We start from the raw sequence: 15,985 nt of genomic DNA, 5'->3' as shown, positions 1-15,985 counted from the left end.
GCTATGGCAAAATGTCAACTCCTGGTTATGTGCTCTCCCCCGGGTTACACAGGAGAGTTCCCAGGTCCAGGCACCCGTTCTTCTCTAACCACAGTACACCTCTCAACAAGTACATTATACCTACACATAGGTGCATCTATATACATACATACATATACATAATGTATATTAATTAAAAATGTAAAGTAAACTGGGTATAGGACCATACACTTGTAATCCCAGCACTGTGGAGACTGAAGCAGGAATACTGAATGTTGGAACCCAACTTGAGAGTTAGAGGCTTTGGTGAACAGTCATGGCAGGCTTCCATATCAGACCCCTTTCACTCCTTCCACACCCAGCTTCCATTGAGCATTCAGGCGGGAAGCACTGTGCATGCAGCACTGCATATGGAATTAAATGTGTTCCATACAGCTTCCAGGAGGGAATCTGGCACCAGCTTTTCACTAGACTTCAATAAACCATAACTGTGGTCTCTAAGAAACCACCGAGTCTTGTCAGTCCTTCTAGTGAATAACTGGACCTGAGGATGGTAAATAAAAAAAGTAATCTCAACTACTAAAAAATATTAGCATAAAGGTTTGAAAAGTATTCCCTGAATCTTGGTTGTTTCTGTCATGGCATTTCCATTCTTGTCTCTGATTTTGTTTATTTGGGTGTGTTCTCTTTTGTTCATAAGATTTGTTAAGGGTCTGTCAATTTGTTTATTCTTCCTATAGTTTTGTGGGAGGTTTTTTTTTTTTTTTGGACTCTAACTCATTTAATTCTAATGATTTTCTTCCATCTACTGGATTGGGGTTTGGCTTGCTGCTCTTTTTCAAGGAGCTTAAGGTGCATCATTAAATTGTTGGTTTGAGATTTCCCCAATTTGTTTATATATGCACTTAGAGGTATAAATTTCCCTCAGAGTACTATCATTGCTGTGTCCCAGAGGAACTGGTATTTTTTGTGCTCATTTTCGCTAAATACCATAAATGTTTGAATGAATTTCCCTCCTGACCTCTTCAATGACCCATTGATGATTAAACAATATGTTGTTCAGTTTCTATGTGTTAGAGAATTTTCTATGGTGGCTTCTGGTGTTGAGGTCTAATTTTATTCCATTGTGGTTTGAGAGAATCCAAGGAATAATTTCAATATTTCTGAATCTGTACAGATTTACTTCGTGCTCTGTTTTGGAGAATGATCCATGTGCTGCTGAGAAGAACATGTATTGTGGTGTTGCTGGGTGGAACAGTCTGTAGATGTTTCTTATGTCTAGTTGGTCTATGCAACTCTTCAGTTCTGAGGTTTCTCTGCTAAGTTTTTGTCATGCTTATCTATCCAGAGACAACACTGGTGTGTTAAAAGTCACCAATGATCAATGTGTTTGGATCTATGTGTGTTTTTAGTGTAAGTAGTGTTTATCTGATGAAGTTTGGTACTCTGGCATTTGGTGTATAGATATTCAGGATGGTAATATCCTCCTGGAGAGATCTCTTTATCAGTATGTAATAACCTTCTTTGTCTCTTCTCACTAAGTATAATTTGAAGCCTGTTTTATCTGATATGGGGACCTCTTGCTTGGTAGATTTTATTCTAGCCTTTCTTTTTCAGAATGTTTTTTGTGTGTGGGCAAGATCTGTTTTATAAAGACACAGCAGAAAGATGGATCTTCCTCCCCAACCCCTTCAGTCGTGGGACTTGAACTCTGGACCTGGGCGTTGTCCCTGAGCTCTGCAGCTCAAAGCTACCACCCCACTCCTTGAGCCACAATACCACTTCTGGTTTTCTGGTGGTTAGTTGGAGATAAGAGTCACATGGACTGTCTGGCCAGGGCTGGCTTTGAACTGTGATCCTGTAATTTCAGCTCCCTGATTAGCGAGAATTACAGATGTGAGCCACCAGTGCCTGTTTATATTTTTGCTTTTTTACTAACCACTCATCTAAAGCACTGAAATTTCTTCTAAAACCCAGGCTTTATGCTAAGCCTTAAGCATACAAAAGTTTTAAAATGAAGAACAGTATCACTTACCACTACAGAAGAATGCCGAATATCTAACACATAGGTAAATTCTGGAGCATGTAAATTTAATTTAAAAAATTTTCTCATATCTTCTCCATCGATCCCAAGATTTTGAAGGCCATTCATTATTTTTCCTTCTAATTTCAGCATATTCAAAATACTTTATGTCCAAAAAAAGAAATTAATTTTGATTTTCCAAATTAAAAAAAACAGCTAATGCTAGCAAGAAAATGTATTAAACTAAAATCTTTAGCAAATTAAGACAAATAGTCTTTACAGTTATTAATATGAAATTGGTATTTTTTTTTCTTGTTGGTCCTGGAGCTTGAATTCTGGGCCTGGGCATGGTTCCTGAGCTCTTCAGCTCAAGGCTAGTGCTCTACCATTTGAGCCACAGCACCACTTCTGGCTTTTTGGTGGTTAATTGGAGATAAGAATCTCATGGACTTTGGTGCCTGGGCTGGCTTTGAACTGCAATCCTCAGATCTCAGCCTCCTGAATAGCTAGGATTACAAGTGCAAGCCACCAGTGCCCGGCTAAATTTATCTGATTTTGAGGGATGGGGAGTAATAAGATGTTACTATTTAAAAGATAACACCAATATTATCCCCTGCCACCAGTGCTGAGGCTTAGCCTTAGAGGCTCCCGTTCTCAGTTAGCTTTCTTGTTCAAGCTGACACTCTATCACTTGAGCCTTGTCTCACCTTCAGTATGGCATTTTTGCAGGTTAATTAAGAGACAGGGTTTAGTAGACTTTCCTGCCTGAGGGGGCTTTGAATCTCAATGATCCAAACTTCAAGCTTCCTTAGCAGTTAGGGTCACAGGCATGAGCCATTGGTGCCCAGCCATTTTTTAAAGCACACTCATTATTTATTTAAACAATACTCAAAAATTTCAAATTAGTTAATTTATTGAGGCTGGCCTCAAAGCCATTTCCCAGTCTCAGCCTCCTGAAGAGTTGTAATTACAGGTACATATGGACACACATGCCCTCATCCCCACAAGCTTTGTTTTCTAAGAGCTTCAAGGTAGCCTGGGTATATGACTTCAGCATTTTTTTTTTTTGGCCAGTCCTGGGGCTTGAACTCAGGGCCCGAGCACTGTCCGTGGGCTTTCTCAAGGCCAGAGCTCCACCACTTCTGGCTTTTTCTTTTTTATTGTAATTAGTAAAAGGGTTACATGATATTTGCCAGATAGAAGGTGCATTAATTCACATACATTGATACCCTTTCACATGTCTTGGTACCCAACTTCTGGCTTTTTCTAAGTACTGAGGATCCAACCCAGATCTTTGTGCATGCTAGATAAGCACTCTACCACTAGGCCAAACTCCCAGCCCCATAATTACACCTTTGTATGTCTGTAACCTAGATAATTCTCACCACAATACAAACTTCTTACCAGGGAATAAGTAACCTACCACGAGAAGGGCAATGACTTATATACCACAGGCTGTACAAATCAAAAGGCCAGATATGTATCAGGCCTGGGCCATATCATTGATGGGTGGTTTCTTGGAATCTTTTTCTTAAAGTAAGAATTTTGGATTTCACTGCAAATGTATTTTTCGTTTTTTGTTCCATATACATTCATACAGTGAGCATTGATTGGACTTCATCACTTGTCTTCATTCTCCCTCTGTCCTTCCCAACCAATGTCTACAGGCTTCACTATTTCACTTTCACACACATATGTGAAGCATTTTGACCAAGCAGGGCTTGATGCATGTGTGTTCTTGTCTCTCTCTTTTTTTTTTTTTTGCCAGTCCTTGGGCTTGAACTCAGCTCCTGAGCACTGTACTTGGGCTTTCTCAAGAATAGAGCTCTACCACTTGAGCTACAGCACCACTTCTAGCTTTTTCTATGTATATAGTACAGAGGAATTGAACCCAGGCCTGCACACATACTAGGCTAGCACTCTATCACTAGGCCAAACTCCTGGCCCACTCTTTCTATTTTTTTTTTAGGCATTATATCAATTGTTTAAAGGGGTTTTACCTTGGTATTTCATACAAGCGTATAATAGTGCTTTAAATGAATGTTTTTCTTTTAGAAACTTAAGTGATATTTAACTGTCAGATACATTTTGGGGGTGCCTGTTTTGGGGCTCCAATTCAGGGTCTTATGTTCTCACTAAGCTTTTTCCACTCATGGCTGGTTTCTACCAACTGAGTCACATCTCCAATCTAATGTGTTTTGCTGCCTGAATAGAGGTGAGGTCTTAAAGACCTTTTTGCCTGGGCTGTCTTAGAACCACAGTCCTCAGATCTCAGCCTCTTGAGTAGCTATGATTATAGAAATGAGCCACCTGAGCTTGGCTTAGATATTATTTCATATAACAAAATCTTAATAGTCCTCATAGATTTGTCTTTCCAGTCTTATTTTTCAAGAAAAACTAAAGACAGAAAAGAATATTGGAAAGGGTATACAAATTTTGAATTTGCTATTTGCAAACTATAAGACTGGAGTCTCAGTACTACATGTTTATAAAAAAGCACAGTAATAATTCCTTTACAGGTTTTGAGGATTTAATGACTTTACTACTAGATACACAGACACCTCCAATAGGCATTAGGTACTTCTTTACTGTTTCTAAATCTTGAATTTTAGATGATGCATACAAAACTGTTTCTCCAAATAACCATAACAATGTTTACTTATTAAGAAACCAGGGCATTGTCTGGATTTCTAACAAAAATACAATGCTTCTCTTTAAGTAAATACTATCTTAAAATTTTCCTCTATGGCTTCTCCTACTCTTGGGATGGCAGGTCAAATCTAAAACCTGCTTTCCTAAACTGATTTCTGCCTATCTGTGATCTTGGCTTATGCTAGCCCTTCTTGCTCTTTCTCCTCTGTGCATCCTACCTTCTACTTTTTAAGCATGTCATATTGTTACGATCTCCACTCCTGTTGCCTTTAAAGTCCAGCTGAAGAGCTTGGGGACAACGCCCAGGCAAAGGAGTAGGGCAGTAGCCTTGAGCTGAAAAGTTCAGGAACAGCACCAAGGCTGAGTTCAAGTCCCATGACCCCCACAAAAAAATAATAAATAAATAAACTCACTAAAATACAAACTATACAGTTGACTATCAAGTTTCTTTTGCTCCAAATGAAACAAATATTTACAAATTTCAGTTTAACGAAAGCATTCAAGTAATTAAAACTGAATGTATGAATTAAAGAATTACTTTTACTAAATTCATCTTACATTCTAAATACTATTTTTATTTTTGCCAGTCCTGGAGCTTGAACTCAGGGACTCAGCACTGTCCCTGAGCTTTTTTTGCTCAAGGATAGCACTCTACCATTGAGCTGCAGCTCAATGTTTTTGTTTATGTGGTATTGAGGAATCAAATCCAGGGTTTCATGCATGCTAGGCAAGCATTCTACCACTAAGCTACATTCCAAGTCCCAATACTAACTTTAAAAGTAGTATTGTATGTGCTATTCTTATTTATCTTCTTGGCCCATGAATCTAATCTATGTGTAAGTGAGCAATATAAATAAAAGGACCTCTTAATTCTCCCTTTAGGCATTCTGGAAGAATTTTTTTTGACCCAAGGAACTTGACAGCCCCCAGTCCTCTGTAATTTCAGACATAGGCACCTACTAACTGCTTTCTTGTGAGCAAACACAATAAGTGTTTGAAAAGAAGTCTGGAATGAGACAAATATAGATCTAGTACCAATCTGAATAAATATCTCCAAGGTTTGGACACCTGAAGATATTTTTCACTGGTCCATTTAAAAATAGTCCAACTAAAAAAATAGTTTTGTACAATCCAAAACACATTTTTTGGGGTGAAGAAAACTAAGAGGAGGGGTAACGGGTACCAAAAGTCAGGGTGATGGGAAGAATAAGTGCTGCTGCTTGATACAACAGCAGACCACACCAGCTCACGACAATGCATGGAAATCATTCAACAAGTGGGGGTTTTAAATGTCCTTAACTCAAAGAAATTATATATATAAATATATAAATATATATTAGGTGATAAATTGATAACTAACCTGAGTAAATTGTAACACACTATATATATGAACTGAAACATCACATGTTTCAGTATCATCACATGTATCCTGTAAATATGCACAATGATTCTGCCTCAATAAAAAATAAAACCTGCACTTGCTTTATTTATTTTTTTTATTTTTTGGGTCTTGGGGCTTGAACTTGGCCTGGGCACTGTCCCTGAGCTCTTCAGCTCAAGGCTACCACCGTACCCTTGAGCCAAGCCCTACTTCTTGTTTTCTAGAGGTTAGCTGAAGATGACAGTCTCAGGTCCTTTTGTGCCTGGGCTGGCTTTGAATTTTGATCTTCAGATCTCAGCCTCCAGAGTAGCGAGGATTATAGGCGTGAGCCACCGTGCCCAGCGACTTGCTTTACTTTTTTATTGTACTGTTTTCATTTTATCTTACTCTTGGGCTTCCCAGGGGTATTTCCACACATGCTCACAGAGCTTACTGAGCAAGTTCACCCCTCACCTCTTTCCTGTTCATTCTCTCTCTCTCCTTTTCAAAGTGTTCATTTGTTTTGTCTTTAAAGCAATCTTTGCATTTTGACAAAAACTAAACTCAGGACCATGTTTATCTTTATATACATCACAATTATTCCTTAACAGTAACCTGCTACTTACCTAAAGGGATCATGAACATCCATATCAATACGAAGGCCGTTTATAAATAGACGAGCATCACCTGGCTGAATCCCAAATCTTTCTCGGAGATACTTGAAATAGATGAAGGTAACAGTTAACCAAGTGACCTCTCAGTCCAGATCGACCTGAGGTCACTGGACTTCCTAAAAGGTCAGACAGTGAAAACTTCAGGCTTTGCAGCGAAGGCCTGTATTGCCATCACTTAACTTGGCTTTTCTAAAAAAGGAGTCATGCAGTACGTAAACAGACATGATTATGTTACAATATACTTTAATATATTAAGTAGGCCAGATTTATCCTAGGCAGTAGTTTGTTCACAATCCAAGCAATGGAAATCTTATGACAGTTTAGACAGAATTCAATCCATGGCTGTTTTGATATTGCAATACATGACATGAAAGGTCTAAGTATAAAATGAATGCTTTTACTGCCTTTTAAATAATACTTGTTCACTACATGCAGTTTGACAAATGTCACATTCCTCTCCCTTGAGGCAACGACATCCCAAGTAAAACTTCTGGTGTACATATAAATATGTGAAATCACCTCAGGTCCCAGAGCAACAACAAAAGATATTGTCAGTATAGCACAGTTATCAAGGGCATGGTATGAGTTAACTGACTTGTTTAAATCCTGAGGAATACTACTATCCACAAAATTTGAGGAAATTCAGTTTCTTCACCCGTAAATAGGAATAGTAATTTCTACATGACACATACATCACCATTTTTAAATAATTGCATCTCTAAGTCTGTGTTGTTTCTTATCTTTGAAAGCTTTGGTAATTAGCCACATATCAAAATCCTGGCAAATGAAATAGAAGCCAAAATTGGCTGAAGTGTTTCAAGAGAGGCCTTTAATGAGGCTGAATGTGGCTCTTGCCATTTTCCTTGCTCTTTCAGCTTTGATTACAGATAAAAAGTCTGAACCTGTGGCTATCTCATATCTCCAAAGAAGACTGTTTGTGAGGTGTTTCACAATGCTCTGTGACACTGTGGAATTCATGGACGTTTCCTTCGGGACTTTTTGTAATGTGAGAAAAATAAACTCCTATGCCTCAAGGCCGTGAGAATTCAGTATGATATTGTTAAAGTTAAACCTATGAAATGGAGCCAGGCCATTGCTAGTGTATAGACACTTTATAAGAATGAACAAAGCTAGGGGCCGGGAGTTTGGCCTATTGGTAGAGTGCTTGCCTAGCATGTACGAAGACCCACGTTTGATTCCTCGGTGCCACATACAGAGAAAAAAGCCAGAAATAGTTCTGAGGCTCAAGTGGTAGAGCTCTAGTCTTGAGAAAGTCTAAGGACAGTGCTCAGGCCCTGAGCTCAAGCCCAAGATTGGCAAAAAACAACAACAACAAAAAGAATGAACAAAGCTAGGCTCATCTGTGAGCTAATGGCAATGTAAGAGATCATGTATTAGCACCTTATCAGAAGTATTCATCAAAGATGCCATACTTCCTATAGGATTCGTGTATTGCCAAGAGCTTTTACATTGATTTGTTCCTCATAAGCATTTAAGCAAAATCAGTTATGAAAAACAGAATGCATAATTTGATTGGGTTATCTCCACTAAACTACATTGAACAAAAGAAGCTCGGGAGTGTGCTCAGGCTGAGGTTAAGCCCTAGGACAGGCACCAAAAACACACCACCAAAACCCAAACTCTGAGCTGTTTTAAGAATCAAAAAGCATAAAGTAACATTCCTCTTTTTATAAAAATAAAAGATCTAAAGTGTAAAATGGTGAATTAGTGTGATAATTTTTTTTGTGTAGGGGGGTGGGTCATAGGGCTTGAACTCTGCTGGGCTCTGTCCCTGAGCTCTTCAGCTCAAGGCTACCTCCCTGCCCTGGAGCCAAGCCCCACTCCCCATTTTCTAGAGGTTACTTGGAGATAAGAGTCTCAGGTCCTTTTGTGCCCGGGCTGGCTTTGAACCTTGATCCTCAGATCTCAGCCTCCTGAGTAGCTAGGATTACAGGTGTGAGCCACCACACCTGGTTAGTGTGATAATTTATTTAAAGAAAAATTCAAACAAACCTTTTGATTTTCCAGTATTTCACCCCTCATATGTTGATTTACAGCAATTCTGGTCAGAGATCTGAGAATATAAACATAGTTATGACTCATTTTTCTTTGTGTTAAGAATGAATCTATAATTCTAGATATTATAATACTTTGGAAAGATTTACTTTCTAATGTTTTGGGCGTAGAAAGTGCACATTTCCATATAGCCTTTTTATTTGAGATGGTATCGGTTTTGGGTAAAATGAAGACTCAACTTTATATTCTTTAATCTGGAATATGAAATTTGTTAACTACTATTATTTTTCAAAAACATTTGAGTAATATTATCAGTTTCATTGTATATATGAATGAAAACTTCCAAAATATTTCAAGGCATTTTTAATGTATGTCAGGAATTTTAGTTAGCTTGAGATCTTACCTGAGTATATAATTCTAAAGTACATGCAATATAGTCATCCTCTGGTATGCATGAAGGTGAGATTTAGTGAATCTCACCATACCAAAATCCACAGATGAGTGCTCATTTCCCTTACTAAAAGTAGCATAATGTTTACATATAATCTTTATATATCTTCCTGTACACTTAAATCATCTTTAGATTACACAGAATACCTAATGTAGTGCTATGAGAGTAGTTAATACTATGTTATTTAAGGGTTAATAACAAGAAAAAGTCTGTGTATGTCCAGCACAGATACAAGTTTTTTTTTCTGAATATTTTCCATCTGCCCTTTCTGAATTTGCAGATGTGTTATTTGCAGATAGAGAGACATGACTGTTATGACTTTTGGTTATTTTCTCTGGAAGAATTTATAATTCCCTTTTGTAATTTAAAGACAGAATTTAAAAATGTTTTTTGGGGGGCTATTTAACTTGAAAACCCCTAAGAATGCTTACTTAATAACAGATCTGTCAATTTAATATACAGAAAAAAACCTAAAAAGTAAGGTTGTTAATGCAAGGTTTTTCTTTAAGGGATGCTCAGGGGGAAAGCGTATTTTCATCACCAACAACATGCGTGTATCATCTCCTAAGGTTTGGCACCATAAAATGAATAACTGTTAGTACATATTCTACTTTACAAACACTTGTTGACTGTCTACTGAGTGGCTTCAGAGAGAAGCTCAAGTGTACAATTTAGCCATTAAGAAATGTTAGCATATTTAGGAAAATTTGCATAATAACTAAAACTACAGATCAAGTGGTAGAACTTAGCACTGGAAATTCAAAGTAGTTTTCTGGCTTCATATAATGGTTAAATAACTGTCTCATTAAAAACAGAATTATTTTACTTTGCTAGACTTCATCTAATAATCACAAAAGCTATTGTTAATTAAAATCAGTGTGGCTAAACATGTAGTTTTATATACACTTACAGATTCCATGTATTAGTATACAGTGATTTCTAAAATTCTTGACTTTAATCTAAAATTAGCTAAAGGAAAAGGAGGTGAATATGATCAAAGTGGACTATAACATATATGAAAATATCACAATAAAATCAGTATTTTGTATAACTAATACACACTAACAACAATCGCTTAAAGTATCTTATAAATGTTTATTATTGATCTGTAATTAATGTTACAAATTCCTCTAATTTCAGGAGACCATTGTATACTTTCTTGTTCTTAGCATTTTATACTATCTCGTTTCTAACCAGAATACAAATCTATCAAAATCATGTTATTTCATAAGTACTCATAAAATCTGAAATGTACATATTGGTAATATTGAGATATGCAAATTTATTATCTATGAAGATGGAAAGTATGTTTAATGTAACACCAGAATTTTCTAGAAGCAATTTAATTGGACATTGTAACACAAAAAACATTTCATAAACAATTAAGACATTAATGTTTGAAATCTGCAAGACAAGGATATTATTTGGCAGTACTTTAGATACAGATCTCCTATTTGCAAGACTTTTCATTATCCTCCATAAAGGAAAGATATATATATATGTATATATATATAATATTTACATATAGCATATAAGTAAAATACTTTATATACTATTTATTGCTTTTTTTTTTTAACTCTGGGCCTGGGCATTGTCCTTGAGTTCTTCAGCTCAAGGCTACCCCTGTAACTCCTTGAGTCACAGTGCTACTTCCGGTTTTCTGATGATTAATGGGAGATAAGAGTCTCCTGGACTTTTTAGTACCCAGGTTAGCTTTGAACCACAATCCTCAGATTTCAGCCTCCGGAGTAGCTAGGATTATAGGTGTGAGCCACTGTGGCCAGCTCTATTTATTACTTAATATTTTTTTTGTGATGTTGATTAAATCTAGTTTTCCATTAGCCTTCAATTTCATGGTTCTTTTCTGTAGAGTGTATCATCAGAACACATGTACAAGCCAGTATTTTCCTTTAGTAATAACGAAGTCATCATACATAAATGCTGAAAGGTCCTAATTTTCAGAAAAGTAAAGGTTGTAGAATTAACATATCATGCTATAAAATCAGATATCCTCAAAAAATTCTTAATGGAAAATATTCTGGCTATAACCAAACCAACAAACTTTAACATACTCACCTGGCTTTTGTGGGAAAGTTTTGTGAAATGTCTTTCATTAATTTAATGGCATCATATACTGGAGTGGACATTATTTGAGAAGCTGCTTGAAAACTAAGATCTAGAAGGGGGAAAAAGTCCTAATGTTACACTTCTGTAAAATATTTCCATGAAATAGCAACTATTCTACTATTCTGCTTAATATTAACTATTCTTCTTATTCTACACTCCCAGTTGGCATTTAAAAAAGCTGCAAATGGAAAGCTATTGCTTATGTCTATTAAGGTAAATACTACATTTTTACAATGGAACCACTGTCATTTAATAGCAACTTACGTGGTATGATTTCAAAAGAGATAAATGCAAATGAACCCTGACACCAAGGTATTTTTCTATATTCAGGACCTACATCAGTAGGTGTGGGGAACAACCTTCCTCCTGGGTAGAAAAGGCCAGTGCAATCACTTGGTACACCAGGGGATAGACATTGTACGCTTCTTGGCTTCCTCTGGTCCGGTCTGCCTTTGATAATTGTGTGTGGCCCACAAATAATGTTGTAGTATTGAAATGGCCCCAGTGGCTTACTCCTGTAATCAAAGCTACTTAACAGGTTGAGATCTGGAGGATGGAAGTACAAAGCCAGACCCTGCAGAAAGCCAGGAAGACTCCATCACCAATAAACTATCAAAAATGTAGGCTAGAGCCATGCCTGAACTGGCAAGACACAAGCTGTGAGCAAGCCAACTGAGCAAGAGCAAGAGCACCAGGCCCTTTGTCCAAGTCCATGCACACCCTCCCCCACCCCCAACATCCTAGTAAAGAACTAGATTGACCTAACAAAGCTGGGTTTGTTTTCACATTCTCATTTGGTAACTTGGCCTAGAATTAGGAGACAGATGCTGTCAGGGTATCCTCTCGTGGGAGGATACAGTGTACTTGGGGTTCAAATTCCTACTACAGCATACTAGCTGCATTTACATTAATTAGAATTTCCTCAATCTATTCAAAGGTTTCCAGTCCTAAAACTGCTTTGATTCTATCAGTGCTCAATCGTGTATCTTAAGGCTAAACATAATGGGTATTATTCAAAGCACTTTTAGAAGGATCCTTTTGTGTGTGAGAGGATCACTTTGTGCAGAGAAAAAAAATACCTTGGTAAGAATACAGTGGTACAGAAAGAACAGATGTTGTCAGTTTAAAGGTGATGATTCTTCAGTTTGAATTTCTCATATATACTAGTGTTACAAAAGTAATGATACAGCGCTTTATTGATGGGACATTTGTTATAGTTATTTAAGTATAGCAGAACTTGTGAAAAAACTTATCAGGTACTGTACACTGCTACAATTTCACAATATGATTTTTTTTGCCAGTCCTGGGCTTGAGCTCGGGGCCTGAGCACTGTCCTTGAGCTTTCTCAAGGCTAGAGCTCTACCATTTGAGCCTCAGCATCACTTCCGGCTTTTTCCTTTGTATGTGGTAACGAGGAATCAGTCTTCATGCATGCTAGGCAAGCGCTCTACCACAAGGCGAAAGACATGGCCTACTTTAAAAGATTTTTAAACTGGGAGTTAATGCTCCAAATCTTCTGTAAGATTAAAGTAAGATCTATGAAAGCATTCTAAAACTATAATTGAGGTAAAATATTAAACAGTATTTGCATATTATATGTATGTTATTATGGTAAGTAAATTCCAATAAATACTCTTTCAATTGTGGTTTTAAAACAAGGATTGATTCGTGGTTGCCTGTAACTTGGGAACTGGGGAGAAGAGAATGGCTATTAACGAGTAGGCAAGTTTCTCTTACGGTGATTTACAACTGGCTGTGTGGTAACTAATACAGAACTCTTAAAACTGAAAAAAACTGAACAATGCAGTAAATGAGGGAATTGTATCTTATGTGAATTATATCTTAAAAACTGTTACATTAAAAAGGTGGCTGATAGGTTTAATAAAAGTTATAGATTATGCAAAAGATGACATGTACATGTCCCCATAAACTACTAAATCATTTCACTTCTTTCTTTTCCTTTCTTCTCTCCCTTTCTGCCTTCCTTCCTTCCTTTTTTCCTTCTTTCCTGTCTCTGTCTCTCTTTGAGACTGATACATCAGTGTATATTGTATATGTATGTGTGTGGGGGGGAATCCTGGGGCTTGAATTCAGGGCCTAAATGCTGTCCTTGAGCTTTTATTGCTCAAGCTTAGTGCTCTATCACTTGAGCCAAAGCTCCACTTTTGTTTTTTTTTAGTGGTTAACTGGAGATAAGATCTTGTCCTGTCCCCAAGACTTTTGCACCCTGGCTGGCTTTGAACCATAATCCTCAGATTTCAGCCTTTTGAGTAGCTAAGATTACAGGTACAAATCATTGGCTTGGGGCCAGTGTATAATTTTAAGATGAGATATTAAATAACTACACTCATAACTGTAACTCTTAGACACATACAACTGACTTGATTGCTAAACTTTTAATTAAATATGTATTTCCACAAAAAGTCATATAATTCATGTTGTTCAGATCATTAATAATTGTAAGACAATCAACATCATGTTTTTAAAGTTCATTTAATAAAATGAACTTTAAAGTAGCTCAGAATACCATACCTTGTAGTTCCCAGACTTTCAAAGGTATCATTTCCTTATTACTCTCAATCAGGTATTTTTGGAATGCTGTCAGATTATCTCTAAGATCCGAATACAGTTCTCTACATCAGAATATTAAACAATATTAATTATCATTGACTATAAATCATTACATATGCAATATACTTTTGAAATTAACTTCTACATATATAGACACAAAGTAATCATTTGAATTAGGATAAATTGTGATTCAGATATATTCACTAATAGAATTAAAAATATGAAGGAGATATGGATTAAAATATACTGTGATCTACTAGATAATACCTCAGGATAAATCGGTTTGTCAGCTTAAAATTAGCTTTTTAAGAGCATGAATAAACCATATGGTCAAAATAGTTTAGGAATATAACTCATCTATTTATAAATTAGCAATATCTACTAAAATGTTAACCTTTGGTTGACAGAATGATGTACTTACCAGGAAATGAACCTGAGTGTCCTTTCTAAGTATCTGTAACATCAAGAACTGAAAACATGAACAACCACATTCCTCTAACTTCCTGTATAAAGCCACCATCAGTGTCCTTTCTTGGAAATAGAGGAAAGGACTCACCATTGCATACCTTGTCTGTGGCCAGCATAAGAAAAGGATGAGCATAATTTTATTTGTTGAAAGATTACTTATGCAGGCACATACAAGTAAGATCAGATGTTAAAAAGCTTTCAATATGGAAATCTGTGACAAAAATATAGGGGTAGTTTCTTTTCGAAAGGGACAGGCATATTATTTATGATTTTTTTAACATCTCTGAAGTTTTAGATATTATAAGGTTTTGTTTTAGTTCTCTGTGAGAGATAATACTCCTTGTAAATCATCTTTCTCTAAGCATACTAAATGAAATTTGTCATAGAAATGGGTTAAGTTTTATCTCATATTGTATAATAGTCAAAAGTAGCCAAACTGTCTTTAAAAATAAAAAACAATTTTGAAACATTTTCTATTACTCACTAATTTATATATAAAACAATAAAATATCACTATTGTAAAACAGCAATTATTAGCTATCACTATTATAGCATTAACTTTTTTTTTGTTGGTCCTGGGGCTTGAACTCTGGGCCTGGGCGCTGTCCCTTAGCATTTCAGCTCAAGGCTTGCATTCTACCCTTTGAGCCACAGTGCCACTTCCCATAGTTTTAACTTTACAAGTGATTTTTTGTAAGCTGCTATCTTTTCTCATTTCAAAAATATATTTTATTATTATTGTAAAGGTGATTACAGAGGAGGTACAGATATATTTGAACTTGACTTGATTTTTTTTTTCTTTTTTGGTGGGTTATAGGGCTTGAACACGGCCTGGGTGCTGTCCCTGAGCTCTTTAGCTCAAGGCTACTGCCCTATCCTTGAGCCAAGCCCCACTTCCCGTTTTCTAGTGGTTAACTGGAGTTAAGAGTCTTATGGTCTTTAGTGCCCAGACTGACTTTGAACCCTGATCCTCAGATCTCAGCCTCCGGAGTAGCTGGGATTACAGGCGTGAGCCTCTGTGGCCCAGCTCTTTTCGGTATTATCTTAAGAAATCATTGTAAGCTGGACACTGGTGGTTCATACATCATATAATTCTAGCTAGTGAGGAGTCTGATATCTGAAACTAAGGTTCAAAGCCAGCCCAGGCAGACAAATCAGAGAAATTCTTATCTTCAATTAGCCAGTAAAGAGCTTAAAGTAAAGGGGTATCTCAGGTATTAGCTTTTCAGCTGTGAACAAAAGCCCAATGATAATAAAAGGTATTAACGTCAAGACCTAGTACCAGGAAAAACAAAACAAAAAAATAAGTGTAATAATTACCTCTCAGTTGTACAATTATTGGTATTTTTTTAATTGCCACTAATTAAACATTATTACTTTAAATTTTGTCCTTTCTTGCTTTTTCTATTATAAATTGTTTCTTTTATAATAAAAAATCTGTAAAATGGCATATCTATATGACAACATCCTAATATGCACAATACACATAATACCAAGTTAAATCACTCAAAAACAGGAAAGTGTAATATAGCAATTACAGTTCAATTCAGACATACTTTAATCTCCCAAAGAGAAATCCTTGAACTTCATTTGCTTCAGTCTTATCTTCTCCGGTAGTATTAGTCACAGCTACATTTTGGAAATGAAAACAAAATAAAAATATT

General features: G+C 36.4%; 1 protein-coding gene across 2 annotated transcripts in view; it reads right to left on the bottom strand.

Moving 5' to 3' along the window:
• The window catches only part of Uggt2 (UDP-glucose glycoprotein glucosyltransferase 2), an 82,281-nt gene that overhangs the window by 48,922 nt on the left and 17,374 nt on the right, over positions 1–15,985 (bottom strand). For both annotated transcript variants that reach the window (XM_090341959.1, XM_090341960.1), the window contains exons 7-12: positions 15,878–15,950; positions 13,815–13,915; positions 11,232–11,331; positions 8,702–8,762; positions 6,641–6,732; positions 2,015–2,165 (exon numbers count right to left, since the gene is read on the bottom strand). In XM_090341959.1, the coding sequence (XP_090198085.1) occupies positions 2,015–2,165; positions 6,641–6,732; positions 8,702–8,762; positions 11,232–11,331; positions 13,815–13,915; positions 15,878–15,950 (578 nt within the window). The remainder of the gene's footprint in view (positions 1–2,014; positions 2,166–6,640; positions 6,733–8,701; positions 8,763–11,231; positions 11,332–13,814; positions 13,916–15,877; positions 15,951–15,985) is intronic.

This window comes from Megascapheus bottae, chromosome 11 (assembly GCF_031878675.1).
Source record: "Megascapheus bottae isolate mThoBot1 chromosome 11, mThoBot2.hap1, whole genome shotgun sequence".
Classification (NCBI taxonomy): Eukaryota; Metazoa; Chordata; class Mammalia; order Rodentia; family Geomyidae; genus Megascapheus; species Megascapheus bottae.
The sequence above is the reverse complement of the archived record's forward strand: the minus strand, read 5'-3'. Positions and strand labels throughout refer to the sequence as shown.